This window comes from Carlito syrichta, unplaced genomic scaffold (genome assembly GCF_000164805.1).
Source record: "Carlito syrichta isolate Samal-C Ts95f unplaced genomic scaffold, Tarsius_syrichta-2.0.1 Scaffold315494, whole genome shotgun sequence".
Lineage (NCBI taxonomy): Eukaryota > Metazoa > Chordata > Mammalia > Primates > Tarsiidae > Carlito > Carlito syrichta.
The window spans coordinates 196,556-222,530 of record NW_007259590.1 but is presented as its reverse complement, the minus strand read 5'-3'; the positions used below and the strand labels follow the sequence as shown (position 1 = coordinate 222,530).

At 34.7% G+C, this 25,975-nt stretch overlaps 1 protein-coding gene across 1 annotated transcript in view; it reads left to right on the top strand.

Moving 5' to 3' along the window:
• Window positions 1-8,476: 8,476 nt before the first annotated feature.
• THSD7A (thrombospondin type 1 domain containing 7A) overlaps window positions 8,477-25,975 on the top strand; it is a gene marked incomplete at its 3' end in the record, with an annotated part of 198,809 nt that continues 181,310 nt past the window's right edge. The window contains exons 1-2 of the mRNA XM_008072891.2: window positions 8,477-8,504; window positions 9,093-9,924. Coding sequence (XP_008071082.2) covers window positions 8,477-8,504; window positions 9,093-9,924 — 860 coding nt within the window. The remainder of the gene's footprint in view (window positions 8,505-9,092; window positions 9,925-25,975) is intronic.

Below are 25,975 nucleotides of genomic sequence, written 5' to 3'. Positions count from 1 at the left end.
GACATGATGTTGAACATAAAGGGGTCATGGGAGGGTGGAGAGTTGAAAATTACCTGTTGAGTACAGTGTTCACTGTTTGGGTGATGAGTACCCTAGAAGTCTGAACCTTATCATTACAGAATATATCCATGTAACAAATCTGCACATGGACTCCCGAATCAAAAATAAAATAAAATTTAAAAAAAGAACATCTGGTGCATTTTACATTTTCAAGGTAGTTATACAGTTCTCAAAACTATGATTTGACATCAGTGTTAACACAACCGATTTCAAACAATGACAAGCATATATATTTACCTGATTTGATGTAGGTACCTTAAATCCATTTTCCAAAGCTGTGTATAAAAGATTGTATTAACAACCTGGCATGGCTTCAAATCTGTTGAGTTTGCATGTTTGTTGTGCTCAACAATTTCTTTCCTTATTTAATAAATATTCTACAGCCAGTGCCATGTACATGAAACCCCATATAACTCTTAAGTTTGCTTTCTGTTGTTTTGTTTTTTTGTGATTTTTAGGAAACTGGAGTGTGGAGCGGGCTTAGATTGTTTTGTCAATTGGCAGTACAACTTTTCAAAAAAATTTTTTTTAATTTTAATAACGATAAAGACTACTAGTATCACACTTTGTTATTTTGTTGTCAAAGCTCTAACAATCTTGACTTAGCCATCTGTTATCCTGAAGAATACTTTTTCTCTAAGAAATTGGTTCAGCATCCCCTTCTCTGAATGGAACTTTATTCAAAAGTTGGGGACTCTTCATTTTGGCAGCATGAATTCTCTATCTAAATTCCTCAAATAATCATGTGTTAGTGAAAATCTACTTTTAAAAAATTGCAAACAAAAATCACATACAACACCAAGGAGAAAATACATTTTAAGTATCATAAAAAAGTTAATCTCTAAAATAAATATGTTGAGATTAAAAAAGAAAAGTCCATGAGACTGTTGGAAAACCAATTGAACAAATAGTTCACAGAAGAGAAAATAATTATGTTAAAAGTCATATGTAATGAAGATTAAATTAAAACAATAGTGTATGCATGTATATTTATCAAATTAATGAAAGAAAATATTATAATAATCAATGCTGATCAGGGTGTAGTGATAGAAAGTATATTTCTACACGTTTCTTTGAAAAATCAGTTGGACAACTATATTTAAAAACCTTAAAATTACTCCACTTTAATGGAGTATAGCCTAAGGAAATTATCACTAATACATGAAGACTTTAAAATATTGTCACATAAAAATGTGAATCTTTTTGTGAGAAAGGCATTTCACAACTTTATCATAAACATTCCTCATAATATTGATACTTAGCTATAATTCGGGGAATGTTAGGACATGATAGGAGTTAATACAATGGTTCATATTATATTATGTTTTACAAATGGGGAAATCAGGACCAAAGATGCTAAGTAATTTTTAAAAGAAAGATTAAACATGATAGTTCCTAAAAATAGATTATCGTATTTAGCAATTGTAAAATCAGTTATCTTAGTCACTGATTTCTCATTCATTTTCTCATCAGATCTAAAGTGCTTGTTCTAATTTCATATAGCAATTTGACATTCTTACATAATTTTTTATTAAAGTTTAATTACCTCTTGAAGATGAAAGCTCAGCTTGACTTCCACAGTGATCTCTCCTTATCCACCAAACTGATTTGTCATTTGAGAGTTACACTTTAAATTTAAATTAAATTAAATTAAATTAAAACTCAAGCCAAAGAAGCTATAAGCACTCCTTTTGTTTTCTTCCAAAAGAAATTTTAATCTATCTTGGATCAATAAGTATTCAAAATTTATTTTGTTTGTTTACAAATCTATACAAAAGAGTCTAGTAGGCAGAGCACAAGACATTGCATGCTAAAAGAAAAGGGAAGGACATTATCAATTCTCCGGAAGATTGGAAGTTTTTCTGGAAACCACAATACACAAAGAATTGAAAGCAAAGGAATAAAGACTATTGGTCTAGTCAAAGGATGAACTCTGAGAAAATAAGCACACAGGATTCCCCTAATGGGAGCCCAGAATTGGAAAAATAGCAGCCTGTAGGTATCAGGACTGGGGAAGCTTATGTTCATAAATTGCTGGTGGGATGCTAAACTGGCAAATTTTGGTGGGCACTTTTTCAATACTGCATGTATCCAAAGCCTGAAAATGTGCAAAGACTTTGACCAAATTATCTAACCAATGTGCAACAATAGAGGTTCATTGTAGCATTCTTTATAATATTGGAAACAATGGGGAAAGACCCAAGTGTCCACCAATAGAACATTGCTTAGATAAATCATGGTAAATTGTTAGAACAAAGTATTATGCAACCACAGTATAGATCTAAATGTGAAACTATGCAGAGCAAAGGAGATTAAGTAACTGTCTAGTAGCTTTCAATCTTTGTGTGTATATGTGTATCTACTGAAAGGCAATTATGTTTATAGCATAATGCCAGGTATAAAAACAGATTATAAAACCATTTGTAGCACAATCTCAAACTTATTTAAATATATTTTAAATTGCCAAGTACAATGACAGCAAAGTAGGAAGACTAGTTATCTCTAGTGTATGGGATTTATAAGGAATTTTTCTTTCCTATTATTTAGCTGTAATTTCTTTTTTTTTTTTTTACACTGATTTTCTTGGGTGAAAACAAGCACAATTTTTTTTTTTTGGTTCTGCTAATTGTAAATTTTAAGTGGGATATTATTGTAGCATTCAAGAGACAGAATTTAGTATATTACTAAGCTATTTGTCTTCTCCTTGATCTTGGTAAAGTAGGACATGATATTCCATAGCCAAGTCCAGGAGGAGAAAACACATTATCTCATTGGAAGAAGGCAGACATGTTCAGTTAAACAAGTCACAGGCTCATTTGAGAATTTTATAGCAAACAAGGACAAAAAGTAGTTTGCATAATTTCCTTATGCTCCTTTTATAGTGCTTATCTTTTATAAGGCTCTTTGGAACAGTTGTTGACCACCTGTCAATAATGTGGCCTTTTATAGACTCAACCTTTTATTGTTCTCATGCCCTTGACATATAAAAAATAGTCTTAGAAAAGCCAGTGTTGAATATGGTGAGAAAAATACAAGTTTTAAACGTAAAAGGCCATCTTTTGTACACTGAAATAAAGAGTTTTGAATGACATGAAGAAAATAGGCATGTTATAAAATCCTCTTCAGTGGGAATAAATAAAAGTTCACTATTTTATCAACGTTTTTGGGACGTTAGTGTAGAATTATATTTAAAGCAGTAGCCTTAGGAGAAGTAAGCCAAATAGCATTCATTTAAAGTTTTTTTTAATGACAGTTCTGCATAACTTTGCATTGATTCCAAGTGAAATTATTGGTATTATGAGTCTATCAATTATATAAAGATTTGGGGTATATAAAACAGTTGCTTTAACTTCTTTTTAGTGAAATAAGACATCCAGTGTTTCTTTTTGAATTTACATAAAATCTGTCAAGCTAAGTGTTCCACGCATATTTATTGACCCACATCCTAGAAGTGTTTTGCATGATACTGAGTAAACACAATCCTACAAATCTGTATGGAGGAATACATTTCCATTCATAAGGGGATATTATCCATAGCCTTAAGTAGAAAGCTGTCTATCCTTTGTTTTGCTCAATTAGATTCCAAGTCTCCTATTAATAATCATGAACAAGAACAGTAAAAGCAGCAAGATTCAAACCAATAGAAATTCTTATTGTTCTTGTCAAAAAGCAAATAGTCCCCTCCCCAGGCTTTCTACCACCACCTCCCACTCTTGACAATGTGAGATGTGAGGCTGAATTTTAACATTTATGTAGCCATTTGTTGCTAACTACCACACTTGCATATTGTACTTGGTATAGGAATTCATGTTTTCCTTGATAGAGTTTGCATATTGTGTTCTCAAATTGCACTTTTAAAACATTTGCACTCCTTGAAACATAGTAGTTAATTGGGTTAACAATTCTTAGTTGTCAAGATCAGTTTTAGATGTGGTCCCCTTTCTATTCAGTGTGTGATTATGTCAAGACTGCTTGGAGGGCAAAAGTAGACAGCCTGTCATAGGTTTTACTGTGGTGAAGATCTGATCTTTCAAGAGGTTGGTTAATTGGACACACGTGCAATACCCAAGGTGCAATGAAAAGATAAGAGCAGTTAAAGCCTACATGGTGGATGAGTTTATTTATTTTTTTTTAGGTTCAATCATGATTGTATGTTCACCTGTGCCTTTGCTGATGCTTTCATACATTTTACTTAGCCTCAGTAGGTATTTTTACAGATCCCCATAGACTCTTCTCAGGATGTGTTATCTTCTGGTTCTCAATGTAAATATACTTGAAATAAAATATACCCAGCAGTGTTATATGAAAGTAGCTGGTTAATAAAAACCTGTGTTACATTGCTTTTTATTTATTTATTTTTTTAATTAAAAAAAGAAATAAATGAGGATTTACATATGTCAGTTGATTGGGCATAGTCTGCAGGGAGGTCAACGATCCCCTGAAGCTACTTACTAGGAGTACATAGGAGATAAGAGGAAGCACACTTTTTGTTAGCTCTCAGAAATGTGTTCAGGAATGTACAGGAACCCTTGAATTCTTGTCATGCCCTCCTTTAGGGTCTGTGGTAATAGGCACAGATTTTAGAGAGTCTCCATGTCAGTTAGGTTTTCATTCTGAAGGTTTTCATGTATACAGGTTAAATAAAATTTGAATGTCTTTTCCCCATTAAAAATAAATAAATAAAAAATAATTTGAAAATAAAATTATTGGGAATTTTAAGAGATTTTAAATAGTCAGATGTATTTTGCAAAAAAAACAAAAAGAACAAAGTTTGAGTACTTACATTACCTGTATTCAAGAATTATTAAAATTTGATAATATTCACAAGTATGTAGTGATGCTGGGTGGGGTGCAGTGCAAAACCCGTGGGTTCTTTGATTCATTTCTAAAATGAATTTTAAAGTGGCCAGCAAAGTTTTAAAACAAAGTTTATTAGAGAAAGAAAGGAGAAAAGAAAGTGACATGCCAGAGGTGGCACGGGTAAAACCACCGATAACATTATTGACATGGGAATTGAAATGTATTTGTATTTATAACACATGCTTTCTTAATTCTCTCAGTAAACTTCAGAAACTTACTCATTCTGAATGTATATGCAATGGTACTCTTGAACGTAATCTCTTTCTTCCTCCTGGCATTGACATCAACCATATAATGCCCTGGATATTAAGATCGACAAACTAACTTCTCTCTTTTCTGAAAAAATTGTTGAGGCAGTGTATCCAAAAGTAAGTTGTGGTAATTAAAAGCCACAACCATGGAATGTAACAGATTGTTTCATTAAATTAGTGAAAGTGCAAAGCTTTATAATTAGTTAATTAATCAATCATATGTAATAAACATATACATACATGTGTGATATTCCTTGTATCCAGTGAGGAACACCAAAGTAAGAGTTATCTCACTTTTCTAATGAATTCTAAATTTGAAATAACTTCTGTCAATATTTCTATATCAGAAAACTATTGTCACTGACTCATCAGTATCACAATGTCAGTATGGGGTTACCATTGTGAAAAATAAATAGAGAAACATGCAATCAAAGAGATGTCCCTGGTTGGTTTCTAAAAACTAAAGAAAAATATTCTCTGGTCCCATAAGGGAGTACATTTTTATTCTTTACAAAGTAGGAAAAGAATATTTGATTCATGATTTGATAAATAAGAAGCCAGTATTAGCAAACTTTGTTTTCTTTTTATTTCTTAAGGTATTTATATATCTTGAATAGAAAGAAAATATCTTATGTAAGTGAAAATCATTGCTGGAAACTGTGCTTTGACTAACTCAAAGCAGAGAATGTTCTCATAAGAAATACTACTGACACTCACAATCATCTAAAATCTGCCCCCAAAACAATGTCAATTTTAGAAAAATATGCATATTCATTCAAAACATATGTAATAATATTAAAACAAGTAAAGTGGAAAAATTAGAGATTCTCAAAGTTACAGCGTGGGTTCTGGTTATAAAGAAACACATATATCTGTATTTAAAATTCATAAAATATGTCACTGATATCTGCTTGTGTTTTCAGTAACTAGATAAAAATAAAGTCTCTAGATATTAATAATATATCAAAATGGCTTAAAGAAAAGCACATTTTTAAATGTTTAGTTAACTGTACAACTGACATCTGCTGAATCATAAATTAATTGGAGTTATTTTTTCAATATGGTTTCTGATTTCATTCATTCATTCAATAAATATTATTGAGCTTGTTCTGCATTTATGGTCTACAACTGTTGCAGAAGGCAGACAAGGGCCTGTCCTCATGGGGCCATAAAATCAGTCTAATGTGATAAGCAGATATTTGGCAACCTAATTGAAAGTGTGATAAACATTTAAACATTATGTGAGAAACATGTCTGATGCTCTGAGAGTGTGTAAGAAGGGAACTCTCCCTAATTTGATGTCAGCAAACCATGAATAATTTTCAGAGCAACCATCACCCACTTTTATTTTAGAATAAACTCAGAACAAAGCCAGGACTTTTTGCTAAAATTTGGTTTGTATAAGTTTAATATCTTTACCAATCCTTATCTTGCCTAAGGTAATTTTTAGACTTATGTGTTGGGTAGTATAGTATAGTTTTTTTTCACAATTGATATTGTTTTAGAAAAATAAAAGTTATTTTCAGTATATGTATTTTCCTTACTTGGCAATAGCATATAGACATTAAGTCAATTCATATTTTGAATACTCAAAGTTCTATAATAAAATTTTAACTTTTATTAATTAAAGCATATCCATTAATGAGCAACGTATCTAAAAATGTACAATTAAATATTCTTAGTGCCAACTTTATAAGTTTGCCACAAATAATCTTTTGTTTTAACTTTGAAAATAAAAGACTAACTTCTTAATGGCCCCAATCTGATTAATCGATTTAATTTCATAATTAATGTCAAGGATTGGAAAATAATAATGTATTAAGAATTCTCCTGAATTGAATCTGGGATTTAGACTCTGATTTAGTGCAAGATGCTCATATTTTCAAATTCAGACTAAATGGCATATAGTTTACTCCTAAATTGAAACTCTCATTTGGATATATCTTTAAATGCTGTTTTCAGATGGAAAATATGGGTCACTGGTTTGTTCAAGTACAGTGGGGAAAGGCAATAAATATCAAAGATGTGTGGAATTAATTCTAAAATGTTATATATGTTACTAGATTCCCATATTGAGAAGGGCCCTAGGTTCTTTGTTTCCCTAATTGAATATTTGGAATATCAAGAAAACATCCCCAGATTTGTCAATGCAAATTTTTATTTGACAAATTAAAAATAAGATTAAAATATCATTAAGTATTGCGTTTTAACAGATGCAGTAAACTCACTGACTTTCTAAGCTCATAAAGTTTTTATATCAACACTTTGGAAAAATGGTTTTCCTGAACGTATTGTAAGTCCCTGGTAACTCTTTACATATGAACTTCAAAGTTTCTTTTCATGGGATAATGATTAGGTAGCACAATATTTATAGTATTCTATTTTATTACTCCATCATGCCACTTGTAAGGTAATTTTCATCAAATTTTAAACATGTTTCTCGTTAAACAAAATAACATGTTTACATTAAACATGATAAGCACATTCTTCACATTTCCTTCTTTGTTGACTGACAGTTGTTTTGTGCAGAAGAAACTAGGGTTCAAGTTCTAAAATTTAACATAAATCATAAGACTAAAAGTTGGAACTGGAATCTAAACTCCAGAATGGTTTTGTTATTCATTAAAGATTTGAACTTGGTAAATCACTCTCCCTATTTGTCTCCTGTTTTTCTCATCCATAGAGTGAATCCATGGACCTACTTTAATGATTTTTACTTTTCCAAAGCAGAAACCTTTTGCAGACAAAATCTTATTCATAAAAATAAACAATACAAATAGAACTTTTCTTATAGGAGCAGCAGTGAGGAAGGGAGCAGCAGGGTTGGGGTGGGGGATGCTATAACCCACCGCTACACTGGTTCTCACTTGCCACCCAGCCTCCAAAAAATGACCCTAGGACACACCAAACAATTCCTCAAATTCAAGAAATACATTTTGAAAATCATGTAGTTATAGGATTTTTCAGTTTCCTTATAATTCCAAAATAATATAATTGTTATTCATGAATTGGGCTTTGCCAGGAAAAGCATTGAAAATCATATCTCTAACTAAGAAAAAGAAATAATATATGTAAATATAAGATTTAGATTCATTCTAAGAGGGATTCTAAGGAAAAAAGCTTGCAGTTCATACTAAAGCACTAACTTAAGTATCCCATAAAACAGTTCCATAATACCAAATAGTTCATGTTTAAGAAATGAATAAATTGACAAAACCCCAAATAACCCCTCAATATTTAGAAAGTGGCAAACATCTTTTAGTTAAATTACATTCCCTTACCCACCTCTATACCCCACGGGAAAAATGAGAAAAAGAAATTTTTTGTTGTTTGGTAAGTTAAGAGGCACAATGTGTATACATGAGGATTTTTTACTTCCCAGCTTGGGTAACTAGAAAGTGAACACTTGAACTTCTGTCAGTACACACAATATACAAATATTAGGCCCTTGCAGTCACAGTCTATGGAAATAAAAACCGAAGTTGAAGACAGTGTGTTCTACACAGTCAATTGCCCAGCAAAAGACTTGCCTGCAGACTTCTTCACAAGGGGCCATTTTCTTTGCCAGCTGCTGACATGGATTTGATGGTAATGGGTTTTCCCTGTGACTAACTGCTTATGTCCTGTATAAGCAAGGATTTCTAACTACCTAAAATACAGGAAACGAACAAAAGCAAACTTTGAGTCATCCCAGGAGGACCCAGAGCGAAACTGTCCCAGCGGGTACCTTATATAGATGCTGTGACACAGTTCCCCTTTTGCAAAAATACTTCCTGCCATCACTGCTTTGCAACACGCCTGTGCAGAGACCTACTTTATGACACTTCAGGGAAGTTAATGTACTAGGTCTTGAAAGGTCTTTCTGGAACGCGAAGTAACTTGTTTTCTTCTAGGGGCGCTAACTCTTGTGTCATCTTGCAGGTCCGTGGGGCCGGTGCATGGGGGACGAATGTGGTCCAGGAGGCATCCAAACAAGGGCCGTGTGGTGTGCGCACGTGGAGGGGTGGACCACGTTGCACACGAACTGCAAGCAGGCCGAGAGACCCAGTAACCAGCAGAACTGTTTCAGGGTATGCGACTGGCACAAAGAGTTGTATGACTGGAGGCTGGGACCCTGGAACCAGTGTCAGCCTGTGATCTCCAAAAGCCTGGAGAAAACCCCGGAGTGCACCAAGGGGGATGAGGGCATCCAGGTGAGAGAGATCACGTGCATCCAGAAAGACAAGGACATTCCGGCGGAGGACATCATCTGTGAGTACTTCGAGCCCAAGCCTCTGCTGGAGCAGGCCTGCCTCATCCCTTGCCAGCAGGACTGCATCGTGTCGGAGTTCTCCTCCTGGTCCGGATGCTCCAAGACCTGCGGGAGTGGCCTCCAGCACCGCACGCGGCAGGTGGTGGCACCCCCGCAGTTCGGGGGCTCCGGCTGCCCCAACCTGACGGAGTTCCAGGTATGCCAGTCCGGCCCCTGCGAGGACCAAGAGCTCCCGTACAGCCTACACGTGGGGCCCTGGAGCGCGTGCTCGATGCCACACTCGCGACAGGCCCGGCAAGCCCGGAGACGCGGAAAGAACAAAGACCGGGACAAGGACCGGGGCAAGGGGGTCAAGGACCCGGAGGCCCGCGAGCTCATCAAGAAGAAGAGGAACCGAAACAGACAGAACAGACAGGAGAACAAATACTGGGACATCCAGATTGGGTATCAGACCCGGGAGGTGATGTGCACCAACAAGACCGGAAAGGCGGCTGATTTGAGGTAAGATTTTGTTGCTGTTCACAACACGTGTTGGCCTTCAAGGCGGTGAGTACCCAAGAACACAGCCCAGGTCAAGCTGCCCCCAAGTTCTAGGCTTCTGAACTGTGTCGGGTTCTTGGTGGCGTTTCTATGGTACTCACTGTTAGGTCCTTTACTGTCTGAGCTCATTTTAATTTTTCTTTCAAAATCTAGAGCATGAGTGATTCTTCCTGAGAAGAGAGTATTTCTTCTCTATGAAAAGGTATGGCTGTTTTCCCTATAATGGGAAAAGAAATTTACTTAGAGGAGTATTGGGATTGTGAATCCAGATACTTATTTAGTGAGTTAATAGAAAAAGACATACTTGTAATCTCTCGAAGTTTATAGCATTTTCAGGATCACCCTATAAACAAAATCTGCTGTTGAACGACAACCCAGGGAGCTATACCTAAGAATAATTTTCTTTCACGTTTTATAAAATGGAATAACTCCCTCCAGAGAGGAAATTGGAAACCAGACGCAAATAAGGTAAGTAGAGGGTATGAATCAAGAGTAGCCTAGTTTAGGAAATGTGTAATTAATTGACTGTATTTTCTAGACAGAAATTGCTTGACAAATTATCTTTGGGCACATAATGACTTTATTATGAAAGACTATCTCATGTATGATTTATTTGTTATGACAATACTATTCATTGAGGATTATCTAAAGGACATGATGTTCTCTGGATATTCTAAACTTTGCTCTTGAATAAACCAGACCATCTGGGAGTGGCTTATGTGGATCATTTGCATAATTGACTTTTCTGAAATATTTATGCAGTTATGATTTACTAATCTGAGGGAAATTACAGTCACATCCCTCAGATTTTTTTGTCATATTTATTGTAGAAATAATATTGAGAGTGTCATCTTCTTCATCACACAGTCTGTTCTCTTGATTAAAAACATATTAGGTAATTTTCTCTGAAGTCTCAATCCATGTGCTTCTAGGGAGCAGCTGGGTGTTTTTTTTCTTATGGTCCCTAGAAATCTTGTAACAGACCACATTTTCTGTTTACTTTGGCTGATTGGAACCTGACTAGGACAGTGCAGCATGCATGCTGTTTATTAATAGTTCCCACTAGTTTATCATTTTTCTCGTCCTCATTATTATTTCTTTTTTTACCCATTCTTATCTAGTGATTTTGTGATGAATAGATTTTGAAATCTGATTATAAACATTTTGGACACAGGATACAGTTTAAATAAATGAGTAAATAAACACTAATTTGTTTGTCTAAGACAATTTTTTCTCATTGTAGAGTTCTGGCTGCTATTTTGGGGGTATTTGCTACTTTCTCTCCTCTTTGTAGTCACACAATTGTGTTTGTATTTCACTTATACAGTAGAGACATTGGTTCTTTCTCCATTCTGGTCCTTTCATTCCATCTGCCTCAGCCTTGCTACTGGCTGGTTTATTCTACATTCTCCAGGTTCCCTAAAACTCTTTGTGTGTGTGTGTGTGTGTGTGTGTGTGTCTGATTCTGTGTTGTGTGCATTTTTCAATTCTATCCCTGTTTTGTTCTTTCCTGACTATCCTATTCTGGTGATCTTCTGATCTCTATTCTTGAAATATTGCAGTTATCATAGTTACTTGTCTCCCACCAAGCAATTGAATGAGCCTCTGAGGCAACTCAAGTTATCTCCTGCTGTTCCTGGGTTAGCATGCTGAAGACATTTAATTTAATGTTGACTACTCAATTAAAAGAGTAATCAGGATAGGAGCTACCATTGCACAGAGTCTAACATTCCCATTCAGTTGTTTGAATTAAGCAAATATACTTAAAAACGTGGACCTTGTTTGTTAGGAGCTTACACCCCATTCGAAATATCATATATAATGATTCCAATAAAATGATAGTTGGATGTATGCTCTCACTTATTAGGGCACAACTTTATGTTAAATAATTAAATTGGTTGTTAATATTTCTCGCATGAATTATCAAGTATTATTAAGAAAGTTATGGTACTAGTAATAAAGAGACCAAACAAAATCCGTATTTTAGCCTACATTTTGCTTAAACATTATACCATGATATCAGTGAGGCCAATAAAGTGATGAGTGAGTCAGTGATATCCCCACAGCATGGGGCCACAATCAAAGACTTAGTGATCAAATTCTAAATGTTTTAGCTTTCATCAGATTCAGAAATAGTTTTATCATGTCTGAGGATAAAAATAATAAGGCTAAAAATTCGATTACAGTAGCTACATGAATTTAACTAAGTGAACTTAATCTTGAAGAAGCAGTTCACAGACAAATAAAAATAATTTTAGCAGTCTTACTATTAAAATGCCTAAGTTAAAGATGATAGATTTGCCATTTTCTGCTTTCAAACAGACCAAGTTCAATAAGAATGAAAAATACAAATGAAAACCCATACTTTTATGACAATAGGAAATAGTCACAGTTCCAAACTGCAGCTGATAAAGAAATTTGACCAATGTGGTGAAGTTAGATCTAACTTATGGAGGAAACGTGCCTGGGCATTATGGCTTGCCTCCTTGATTTCTTTGAGGTCTTGATTTCTTTGATGTCTTGCCTGCTTTCTTACCTCCAAGGACAGCCTGAGTTTTCTGAGGGGTCGAGTCAATGACACCTCCATAGTATGACACAGTCTGTGTCAGTGAAAGGTCTGCTGAAGCATTCTTGAGTCCTGTTTCAAGTCAGGGTAGCATAATAGGCAGGAAACCCCTATGCCTTTATTGGCAGCAAGAGAATATCAGCTTGACAGACTGAAGGATTCAAGTTTTGACAACAAGTGGAAGAGAATTCCACGTCACCACACACATACACACCAGGACATAGGAGGCTTCCCTGCACACCAGTGACAAGGCCAAGAGCCAGTATGAAAGTATTTCAAGCATTTCACCAGGAAACCAAAGATTATTAAAGAAAATGTGTTTTTCTAAATCCAAAACAGAGATAATTTCAGTATTTAAAAAAGTAATGAGTTTAAAAGTGATCTAGCAGGACTCAGAAAAGAAATGTAGAATTATAAAACAAGAACAGAAATTAAATTTACATTAGAAGCAACAAAAAATGGAAAAATATTTGGTGGTAAGAAGAGTCAATGATATAAAGAACAATTTGGGAACAGCAAGTAAGCTAATTTTTTACAGAGATAATGGATATGGAAACAAAGGAGATTACTATATGAAGTTCTGATGTCCCTGAAGATAGAACCAGAAAAGTTAAGACTTAAAAAGAAAAATACAATGATAAGGCTTTCCTAAAATTAAGAAAGACTTTAGTTCACACGTTGAAATTATACAGGACAAATATTCTGCTAGAAAAAGTTGAAATAATGACCTGATGGAAGAACTGATAAAGATCAGTTCTTTTGGAAAATGGAAAACAAAGAGACATCAAACTAAAAGCAAGCACAGTGTTCTGCTGTGAAACATTAGACACATTCTCTTTAAAGTGAGAAATAGGGCAAGACAGCACATTATTACCATTGTTAGTTAATATTGATCAGTAAGTACTAGGCAATGTACCTGAAAAAGAGAAAGAAATGAAAATTAGAAAGCTAGTGGCAAAATTAAGACTTTTTTTTTTCCTAATTCTGAACTTTACCCCACATCTTCTAAAATAAAATAAATTAGAGGAAAATCTTCATTTTGCTAGATGTTATGATAATTATGGAAAATTCAAATGAATCAATTAAAAATATATTATAAATAATAAGAAATTAAATAAGTTTGGTGGACACAAATATAATATCCAAAAAGTAACATATTCTCTAGATACAAACAGCAATTAGTTAAATATTATAATGGGAAAAAAGATTAAGCTATCTCATTTACTAAAGGAGTAGAATACAAAAATCTGTAAACAAGCTTAACTATATAATTTCTGTACTTAGCACAAGACTTGGAAAAGTAGAAGATGAACAGACACGTCAGGTCAGGAAAATACTGAAAAATGAGAGAGGAAAGACTAACTTCACAAGATAATTAAGTGCATTATCTTCTATGGTAATAACAACAAATTATACAATACCAAATAATATAGCAATTGTAGTTATACAAACAGCTGAGGCACAGGGAACCGCTATTACCATTTAGAGAAAATCTTATATCAGTGTAGGGATCTGTTCACCAGTTAAATTCCCAGATGCCAGGTGAGGGCAGACCCTCCAAACAGGCTTTTCTAAGAACAGAAGTCTTAGCCTGCTGTATTAACTCATAAATGTTAGACAAAATGTTTTGGAGGCCATTAGTCTGGATTGAACTCCTGCAGAGACATCAACAGAGCAAACCAAAATAGAGTTACTCCTGCTATAGTTCTACGTCACCAAGTTGAAACTATTATTTATCTGACCCTCTGGGAAATCAGGAGAGAGGGAGATTAACAGTCACATTCCCAAACAAACCTGTCCTAGCAGACATGATAAGGAAGTTCCCTCTGTTTTAACCTTTATAAGAAAAGTAACTTTGAAGTGACCAACTAGAATTTTGTTTTCTGATTCTACTATCCATAGCCCTTTTATGTCTGTAAAACCAATCTCCTCTGCTCAGCTCATCAGAACATTCATACTATTTTATGGAATGACATGTTGCCTAATTCTAGTATCACAGAGAGAGCCAATTAAGGTCTTTAAACTAAATTTGTTGTGATTTTGCCTTCTGACATATGGAATATCATGCAGTTATTACCAAATGAGGTGTGTGACTTCTAATTAAATACGAGGGAGCTAATTAAGGTAGTTTCATTCCACTCCCCTGCCTTGAAATCAACCAGAATCACTGTTAAGAGAGAAAAACACTTCTATCTACAGTAAAAAGTACAGGAAACTGAAAACAGAAAATGTCCACATAATAAACCTGGGTCTCAAGGATGAAGGAAACCAGGACCTGAAGCGTAAAACTCCCTTAAAGTAACCAGTGATACACTCCTTTAAGGCCCATCCAAGGGTCTTTTTATAGGATTCTTTCAATCTGAGAGCCATGGACAAGCCACAGGGGATGTTGGAAGGATTGTGTCATCAACTTAGCCAGTTCTTCACCCCAGAATCACAGTGGAAGTATAGCTGGTGGGGAAAGAAGCGGAAGTATTATTTATGTCTTCTGACTGAGGGAAGTGGCGCAGTGGAGAGAGGGGGCGGCCATCTCCAGATTGCAAGCACCCCTGGTGGTTGCATGTGCCACCCTCACCTCTGGAATGCTTTACCTCACCCAGAGCATTTCCTCCCAAAATAGAGTCAAATCTGCTTATCACAGGCACCACCTTTTTAGGAACAAGGATGAAATCTGCTCTAAGTCATACAAGAAACATTTAGTGGATGCAGTGCCGACTTTTGAAAATATCTTCCATTTAAACATACGTTTTGTCATATTATCTGACAAAGGCAATTGATTGCAATCATAATTCTGGTGGAAGCATTGCCCAAAAGTATGGGAAATTCAGCTCAGTAAACTCCTAAGGGAATAAGACAGAATTAGGATTTAAAGTAGATTTCTATTGGCTAAGCCAAAAGAAAATAAAATAAAGAGCTATCCAGCTCCTAGATAATGCCATAATGCAGATACTACAGGCAAAAATACATAAGGATAATGGTAACTAGGTAAAACACAAAGAGGAGAATAATCTAATAACCCTAGAAATACTGACACATTGGAGTATTTTTCTCTCAGTTCTGTTATCATGTTATGTAAATTCAACCTCAGCATTTCAGATAGTAATGAATAATACTCCTTAAAGTGACTTTCTGATATTTTTTTCTAAATGTAGACTTTTCTGACACATCCTCTCATCTTTAAAATAAAAACTGTTGAGCAGAAAATTGTATTTTTCTCAGCATAGTCAATCTCTTTATGCCGGATTCTTATTTTACTTTAGAATACTACTTGTTAACTACTCCAGCCTTTGCTTTCTAGAATGGTGATATAAAACTTGTATATAAAGCTACTAGCTTTACAACAGTCTGAAAACTGGCTGAATCAACAAGAGAGGAATTTAAGTAATGGATAATTAGGAGAAATAAATGCTAAATAGGAACAGAGACATCTATGTACTCATGGCGACTCAGGGTTGAATAAGTCATTTCAACTTCCTGGGACTTTGTTTTCTCATCTATCAATCAAATGTATGGTGGGTTGGGCAGTGAGAGGGAGAGAGAGAAGGAGCTTTAAAAAATCTACAAAAACTTTTCAAATTTTGTGGTTCTAATAAACCCTGAACAAAACACCATACCTAAAATTATGGACATAAAATCCTATGTATCTTTATTGGCAGAAAGTTAATTGATTTCCAACATGTTCCAAAATCCTGTTCATCCTGCACTCTTGGGGTGAATTTCTATGTGGTACATATGGAAGGAGACAGCTCTCAGAATCCTGAGAGCCGCTGCAAGATTATTCCTCAATGGATGAGCTGTGTGACCCCTGAGAACCATCCCCACGCTATGACTTTGTGAATTAGTGAAATTGCAGATCTAATCCTAACCTTACCAAAAAGAAGAGAGAAAATCGCACTCTATTTAAAGTAGCGCTGACTCCTTTTAGGTTATTCAGAATCCATTTACAAAAGTACTACTTCTGAATACCAGGCTTTTAGATTTAAAAACTTTCTGTAATACCCTAAGTGTGTGTCGATTTATCTGGCAGATACTTAGCATTGCTCACAAGCTTGCCTCTTGGCCACAGCTGACTTCACAGAGTCATTATATCCGCAATCTTCAGTAGATGGTTGTTGGCTAAAAAGAAAATGTTACTTCTCTCCAAATGTAGTGTTGACCAGGTAGTATATTGCATTTGCCCTTACAGGCCCACGTTCACCCTTCCCCACCCTGCTTCTGTGTCTGAAGGCTGAACTCTGAGTCATACATTCACAAGACTTCCTCGCCTTCTTTCTGGGTGGATTTTACCAATAAGAAAGCAGTAATACATCAGAAGCGGGAAGAGAATATTTCTGCTGGGGTCTGAGTTCCTCTAACAAGGGCGACTGCCCCTGTTCAGCTGCCCACGTCCTTGCTCTAGGTCTACCTCTATTTTCTAGTAAAATCCTTTCCCTTGGTCTCTTTATCACCTTGGGGCGATCATCTTCCTATAGTTGCTTGCCCCAGAGTACTGCACTATTCCTTGGTGATTTCCCTCAACACAGACATCATCTTGTTAATCATCCCTTTATTAAACTCTTTGGAATTAACCCATGTGAGTTGACAATCTGTTTTCTTCTGGTCTTAACGGATATATAATAGCTATACTAGAATTTAGGGTCGGAGTCAGAGAACTGCTTCTATGTCATTGCTAGTTTATGTATAACTTATTCATTAACTTGCTAAGCATGTACATGTTTATTTATTTACTTTTCATTCAACAAAGTGGAATACATCAAGACATTTTGGGCACTGGACTATATAGAAAAACACAAACAAACACAAAGCAGAGACCCTAATCTCAAGGTTCTATTTTTTATTATGGAAAGAATGGCACAAAAGCAATGAAATATCAGAGGTGCTACTGATAGAGAGAGAGAGAGAGAGAGAGAGAGAGAGAGAGAGAGAGAGAGAGAGAGAGAGAGAGCCCATGCAAGTGACAGCTGAGGTAGTGAGTTCTTCCTGGAGGGAGGTTGGTAGATCAGGAGTGGCTTCCTAGAATTAAGGATTAGTAGGTGTACACAAGGTTGAGGAGGGAGATGGAAGACTATGGGAAAAACAAGAACAAAGACACTGAGATGTGCAGCAATAATGGCTCTTTGTGTAAGGATGTTGGGCCTGTGGACTGCTCACATCTGTGGAATTTGGGTCTCAAAGGGAGGAGGAAATAGCCTAGAAGAGAAGTTTGGGAAACCTACAAAGGTCTTGGAGGTCAAGGTTACATGTTTGGACTTTATATCCTGTGGGTCCCAAACGTCGCCACATTTATTAGTACAGCATTTTAAGCACACCCCAATATATTTATTTATTTAAAGATTATAGAGATGCATAATTACAAAACTATATTGTATATATTTTAAAATCAGACTAATTAAAACTTTAAGATAAACAAAGGAATAATATTTCACTGATCATTATGTCTTCATATTTCCTTTGGCTAGGATAGTTAGGCAAATGATTCATGAGCAGGTGCATGATTAAGGATAGTGATTTTTAATCTATTTTATACATCTTATGTTTATGTTATTATATAAACAAAATAAACTCTTTTTATAAAATCAGTTAAAGAGAAGCATACCCATTTTCATGCTCCTACCAAAGGCGTTTATATTGATTTCAAAATATTAGAACAATTGAGCAGTCAGAACAAATTCTGGTAACTGTATATTCTTCACAAAGCCAGCATTAAGACCCAAGATATCTGCTCTGGTCAGAATTATAAATCAGTAAAAACTTGACTTCTGCTTTTAAAAAAATCATTTCACATTCCTAGTTAGCTATGACATTTTCTCTTCATGCTTCTACTTGAGTTTGTGTGCACCTCTCATTCTGATCTATACACTGGTTATCATCCAGAGTTGTTTCTATTTCCTTCTGTTCTTCTCAATTTAATTTTATTCCTTGAAATAAAAAAGTTCTATTGTATTTTTTTTAAACTGAATAAACTCATTTATGTCATGTCAGGTTTTATAAATAAAATATACAATATTTTATTAAATACTATATTTTGCTAAATATTGTTTCCTCAGAATACGAAATATTATGTAAGACTATATGCCAACACAAATCTACCTATAGGTATATATTTATAATCTATGTGATAACAGTAGGTAGATAGCTAGATAAACTATTTCATGGAGGAAAGATGCAATGTTAACCTTCATAGCCTCCATTAAACTAACACAATGCCTGGTACAAAATCAGCTCCCAGAAAATGTTTATTAAACTTTTGAAACTCAAGCATATCTTTCAGTTTTAAAATCTGAGTCTTTTAGTGACTAATAGGAAGTCAACTGAAGCCAGTGGGAAAATGAAAACTTCTGAGGTTATGAAAACAATAACTAAAGTATGTAAAATAATATCTTCAAAAGACATATTCTATTCAATTTAGAGAATGTAGATATATCTGATTCCATTCAGGAGACATCATTTGGAATGTATTTTTAATATTATTGTGCCTGGTTAACATTAAACAATTGCTGTTGCTCTATTTTCTGCAGAGATGAGAAAATGCACCATTCTTAATATTTTAAATGTATTCCAACAGTCTGAACATTTTAAAATTTAGTCTGCGCTTTTGTTCATTTATAAGTGTCCTTACTTATGCTATCTGTCACTCCTGTTTTATATCTTGACGTCGCCAAGCTATTTAGTCCCCACTATCAATTTGTTGGCATCAATGATGTCAAATTAAGGGTTGATGTTGTCAATGTTCACCTACAGACTTCTAATACATTCAGAAATATCAAAGTGACCACCAGGGTCACTTCTTACCTCCTAAGTTATGATTATCTCATCATGACCAGGATGTCTTCACCTCTCCCAAATCTCTCTTTACAATTTAGCAAGTTTGGGGATAAGAATATATCTGTGAAACCATCAAGGCCATAAACATATCACCTCCCAAATTTTCCTTCTACCGCTTTAATTATTACTGCATTATTATTATTATTTTTTGTGTAGTAAGAACACCTAATATAAGAGTTACTCTCTCAGCAAATTTTAAGTACACCATATATTATTAAGTATATTTGCTTTGAGTGAGACTCCTATTATGGAGCAGTTGAATAAAGGAGGTTCTTACATGTATTTTAAATCTTTGATAGATTTGAGGAAAGACCTAACCTTCAATCATATGATAGGTATCACTGCCTAATCTTCCTCCATATAAGCTGTAAATAAGATTCATTTCACTTTCCTCATCGTTCCTGGGAGCTTCATAAAGTCTTCTACCTAATCGTTCCATTTAGCTCTCTTGCCTGACACAGTGTGAGAGCAAGTTTCTCTCTCTGGGAGCTGGCACTTCCTTGAACAGTCTGGCTGCTGATTGGGGTATGACCTTGCATTTTTCCTTGGCAGCAATTGTGATCTCACCCATTGTTTTCATTTATTTGCTGGAATTCTACTAGCTTGATATGGGTAGTACTCCCTTCCCTCTGACTTAAACAAGAAGCGTTTTAAATAGGAGGAAATACTTTCAAGAGAAAAAACAAATTCCCATAGAATAAGAAATGTAATAAATCATGAATGCACCATTTGTATAACCCATTTAAGAATATGCCCACTCTTTTAGAGTCTGCTAGCATGTTGCATTGGTAATGTGTGTTTTATCTTATTTGCTTCTATTTAGACCTCTACTCATACTTTCAATTTGCTATTTTCTTTATTTTTCTAATCTCATATCATTTTATGATAAAGTGATTATCTAGATTTTTCCCAAAAGTTTCTTTGAGAAAGGTTTTCTTTTTTATTTAATACAATTTTGTGATTGCTGATACTAGATTTTAAAAGGATGTGATCATGGAAAATTTGTTTGAGTAGTTTTTACCAGGATAGCAATTGAATTGTAAAAAGACAAAATGACTTCTGTGCTTAGTACAAGAAGCCATTGTTATGATCTTAGAATAGTGACACAAGCATGTACAGTGTAGGGTGCTGGAATAAATAAAGCGTGTTTTTAAAAAGAAAAATCAATTATGACTAAAGTTGTAATACACGAACTTTTCTCTTTGGTTTTACAAAAAAAACATTTGAAGCTTTCAAAAGGCTATATATAGATAGATATAAGCCAGACCATGAACTGACCTATAAAAATATGAATATGCATATATTCCCATTGATAGATGGGTAAGAACAAAGGTAGCTATTGAAATGGAGATGTACATCCTAATTCAAGAATAATAAATATGAATTTGTCAAATTATTTTCAATGACAAAATTTGAGTACACTTGATTTCATACAATATATGTATATGGATATATTTTGGATTTCATAAAGGTTCTCAAACAGTTTTATCAAAATTGTAGTTCTTTCTCATTTATCAAAGATCCCAAATAATGAAATTGAATAAAAAATAGGTGAACAAGAACGCAGTAGATTTCACATAGTTCCAACTCTTAATAAGACTTATCCCTGTGCTTTGATCTCTTTAATTCTATTTATGAAGGATAAGAAGAAAGATAAATAAATTACTTTAAATCAATGTAACTCTAGGTTGGCCCAGAGACTGTATCTTTTATAGGTTGCATAATATAGAGTTCATAGTAAGTAAAAAAATTGATGAAAAGATAAATCTAACATGGCAATGATTAAAATTTTTGAGAGAGACTGCATGTGTGTTGGCTAGAATATTTGGATAAGGCAGTAGAATTTGATACAGTTCCTGAAAAATGGAAATAATTTACCTATGTGTGGTATGACAGAAAGATTGAGCATTCCAAGTCAAACTGATTTTGGTATGATTTGAATTCAAGTAGCAAGTGACAAAAAAAAGTAATAAGTAATTTTTTTAAAAAGTTATTTGATAGCAAGGCAGAGAAATTTGGGTGCTTAATTTTTTCAGCCACCTAGGCAAAATTATGTTCATGAACAGGAATGGTGTGCAGAAAAGATGGAGGAGCTCAAATTCTAGAGTTTGGACAGCCAGGACGAAGTCATGGTTACTGTCTAAAAATGGAATTAGGAAGGCCTGGATCGAGTATAAACAGTAGAGACAATGAGGCCAAACAGGCAATATAGGATCAGCCAGTAAGAAATTCAATTTTGGTAATTTCCGTTTAACAGATTGATTATATCTTCTGATTCCTACCTAATACCAGCCTCTAACAACTGGAGTTCTGACAAATAAATGACAAAATGCTAGGATGGTTGGGATAGCCCTGGCAAATAGTAGAAACAGTAGGACAAGAAGTTGCCTATCCTATTTTTGTTCTCTATTATTTCATGTTTCTCTTATAATAATATAATTATAATTAAGCAAGTAATATATAGATATTTTTCCTTTCCTTTTGTTTTCTTTCTTTTTTTTTTTTTTTTTTTTGAGACAGGGTTTTACTTTGTCACCCAGGCTAGAGTGCAGTGACATGATCATAGCTCACTGCATCCTCAAACTCCTGGGCTCAAGTGATCCTCCTGCCTCAGCCTCTGAAAGTACAGGGATTATAGGCATGAGCTACCACACCCAGCCATATATAGACTTCAAAAACTTATCTGGATTTTCATGTCCTCAATAGTCCAGAGCTGGGAACACTCAGGGGTGACTGCAAATGGCCAAAGCGTTGAAACAGATCCCCAGTTGTGTTTGTTGATAACCTTTCATGATGCTAACAACTGAGATTTTCTCCTACACCTTGTTCAACTTGGACATGTATTTCACTTTTGATCCGTATATGTCTTAACCAAACTCTACATACCCCAGACTTGATCCTTCCACATAGGAAGAAAAACAGCTGAGAAAGAGGGTATATTTTGATAATCACTTCATTCTACTTACCCCCACACCTCCATGTTTATTTACTTTGTCTAATCCTGTAATGAAATAAAAGAAAAGGAAACCCTCTGTGACTTTTTTCTTTTAGATGATGAATAAGGAAGAAAGATTTATATAACCAAGGAAGAGTAGACAATGTCAATTAGTAGGGTTGGGAAAACAGCAAGAAGCAAGAGAAGCTCCTGAGGCACAAAATTCTAGGAGAAGCTCTCTCCTAGGATCACACAAGTGACGCCTTCAATTTTGCTTGTAGTTCCTTCTTTGCCTTTCCCCAGTTTCACCATGGGTGAGAAGAGGAGTGAGTTGACCCATGGGCTCAAAGTCTCATGTTCTCTCCCTCCAAAGACTTAGTTATAATCTGTAGCTGTACATTTACTCAACACATATTTAATGGATATCTATTAGTTACTTGATCTTTCCTTCAAAAGATAAGGTTTGATAGCACTGACCATGATGATCTCTACTTTCTGATTTAGATATTCCATAAATCTAGCAGAGGGGATCAAAAAATTATACACATTTTAAGAAAGGAAAAGACTGTGTTAAAATGGTGGTTTTCAATATATACTGATAACAAAAGATGAATACGGGTCATGTTTGACTTCTGCAATTACAAGAGGTGCTCACAGTGGATCCCTTCAGTGTCCAGACATTCTGATGATGGTGACCTATTGTAGGACTTGTTGCTGGCCTCCCGGGTCTTCTCTTGTATACATCACACACGGTCCCAATGTGGCTCAAACTTACCATGAATGTGTGCACTTATTCTGTGTGATGAAGGTTCTGTTGCACACTCATGCCTCCATTGGTGGTGTACTTCCACATGTTCTTGAATTTCAAATACCACTTCAAAATGGTCTTAGGCTCCTTGAATGGCAACCATGCTTCCACCATTTTCTTTGTCCTGCCTGGAGCATGGTGATACTAGCATTCATTTGATTAACACCATCTTTTGAGTGAACATCATACTACACATTGCTACTTAATTAAATTCAACTTTGAAAAGAAATACAGAGATTACATCTTTTAAATGTGTATACATTTTTTTTGGCACTCCCAGTACTTTGTATAAAGCCATGAGGGGTAAATTTTGCACAAGTGTAAATTCATAAATTACTTCTTCTTTGAGTCTAAACATCACCCTTTGTGGGGAAGCATGTACCCCTTTGACTCAGTGCCTTTTTTTCTCCATAAGTAGGAAGTTTTAATTAAAACCTTTCCACATGGTACCTGTGTTATTTCATTTTGGAGACTTTCTTTACTTGGTTACAACTTAACCTGGATTTTATTTTGTTCTTCTATGCCTACTTGTTATTTAACATAACAAAATAATTCATATGATCTTTTCTTTATAATTATACATGGTTCTTCGCTGTGTTATTAGAAATTAATCTTGCATGGAGCAATTTTAGATATTCAGGCAGGTTAGTAAGAGGAAGAGGTTAAGGCAGGTGAATTCCTTCTGGCCCTTTTTAAGGCAGATCTTTTGCGTAGCCTGTGGAGATCATATCCCCATCTGCTAGGAGCTTAGAAACTAAGTTATATTAGGCACTAGAGGAATCATTTTATGCAACTCATATAATAGAATACCAGTATCAGATTCAGGTGGCCTAGATTCAAGTCAGCACTCTGCAACATATTTTTTAATTTAAAAACAGGGATGACACTTTTGCTTTGCATGTGTGTCAGGATTATTGTGAAGATATAAAAAATTATTCATGTAAAATTGCTGTGTAAATTGAGAATGAGCAAAACATGAATTATTGTATTAAAAATAAAGAATAGCTTCAGAATATTTAGATTATTGAAAATAAAAAGAGAAAAGAACAAAATTCTTACCTTCTTAGGTTCTTTAAATCTCTTTTTAAAAAGGCAGGGTTATATTCTATAGGGAGGAAAAATCAATGTATATGTAATGCATATGTGATTTCACAAATTAAATACCTTTTTTTTAAGTCTTTATACTACCTTTAAAATGCTAAGACAAGTATTAAGATAAATGTTTACTTTGTAAGTGTATATGTTTGACTATAAATACGTCTTTCTGCTAAAACTCACAGAATCTCAGGTTCTACTCACACTAGTTAGAAAAACAGTTTTAAATTTTAGAAGCATCCAAATATCATTAATAGGATGTTATCTTTACATCCTACTAAGCACAAAAGAAAATATTCTTTATATAAAAATCATGTTATCAATACAAAGTTATTTTAAAATTATTTTTTATGCTTTTTGATATTTAAAAATTTAATACCAATCTGTGATAGTCAAGGTCATCAAATATTTTGAACTTTCAAATAAATCATAGTGCTTTCTGTGGAGAAAAAATTAACTGCATCACAGAATTTCATTATAAAGCTATTTATTAACTTAGCATTCCTTAATTATTTCATCTTTAGAAAAATGTATTTTCTAACTAGAAAGTTACTGCATTCAAAATAAAGCTTGATATAAAGAGATTTTTGTTTTTAAATTCCTTTAAGTGTCTTTAAGTTTGTGTCTATGAGAATCCCTCCACAAAGACAGAACTCTGTGACTTAGTTCAGAACAATGAGGGGCTTTATATATAATAAAAAGATAAACCAAAGAAAGGAAAAGTAAGATAAACCAAATCTACAATTAAAAATAAAGTATGAAGACTGAGTATTTTGTTGGAAATTGTGGAGAAATTGATACTAAAAGCATGTCATAATAAGAATCGTATAAAGTGTATGAGATATCTTTAAAGGAAGAAAAAAAGTAGAAAGGAGCAAAAAGAAATAAATGGAAGGATTAAGATGAATAGAAACCAGTTTAAATAGAATTTGTCATGATTTGGATAATGCAGTGGGAGCAAGACACATAATGGATCGTGTCTTGTAATGTTAATTTGGACAACTGTAAATCAGACCAGGAGACACTGTGAAGTCATCATGAATGATGCATGTGCTCTGCTGTGTCATCTTAATTTTAGACTTGCAAATTTGATTTCTGAAACTGTTTGCATTTGAGCAACCACCATAGCATGTTGGGAAATAAATCCATTGGAAAAGAAAACATTCCCTAATGGGATTTGCCGAGTTTCTTGGTGAATGTGCACTGGTGATGTATTTTTGCAAAACTTCCATTTACCTCCCTCTTTCATGATGAAGCTGATAGTCTGGAATGCAGGGAGCCATAACAGCAAGTGAAAAAGCAGAGAATGAACTGGAAGTGGGGGCAGTTGTCCCTTGTTGCTGCTATGGACAGAACTGAATAGTCCGCAGCTTTTATTGCCTACCAGGGACATTTACTGAGGGTAGCTGATAGAAAAGTGCAGGTTGAATAACTCGTCTAATTCATCCTCCTGGGGCCAAACAACGTGCCTCAGTTGTGCCAGATTAATTTGACTTTGATAATAAGCATGTGTTTCATAGCTTTCATGTGTAGTATTTTGCCACTCAGACTGTGAACTACTTGATACTGTCTCCCTGTACTGTGAGAGGATGGTGAGCAGCTGTTCAGTCATTGGCAGCTGTCAAAGAATGGGAGGGATGTTGTCATTAACACCTAGAAAATACAGCCCTTGAAACTCTGCTCACTGTTCTGCACTGGTCACCTCTATTAGAGATGGCCATGTTGGCAATGTCACTTTCTAAACTTTCAGTTTTATATCTATTATATCTATAATCCCCTTATA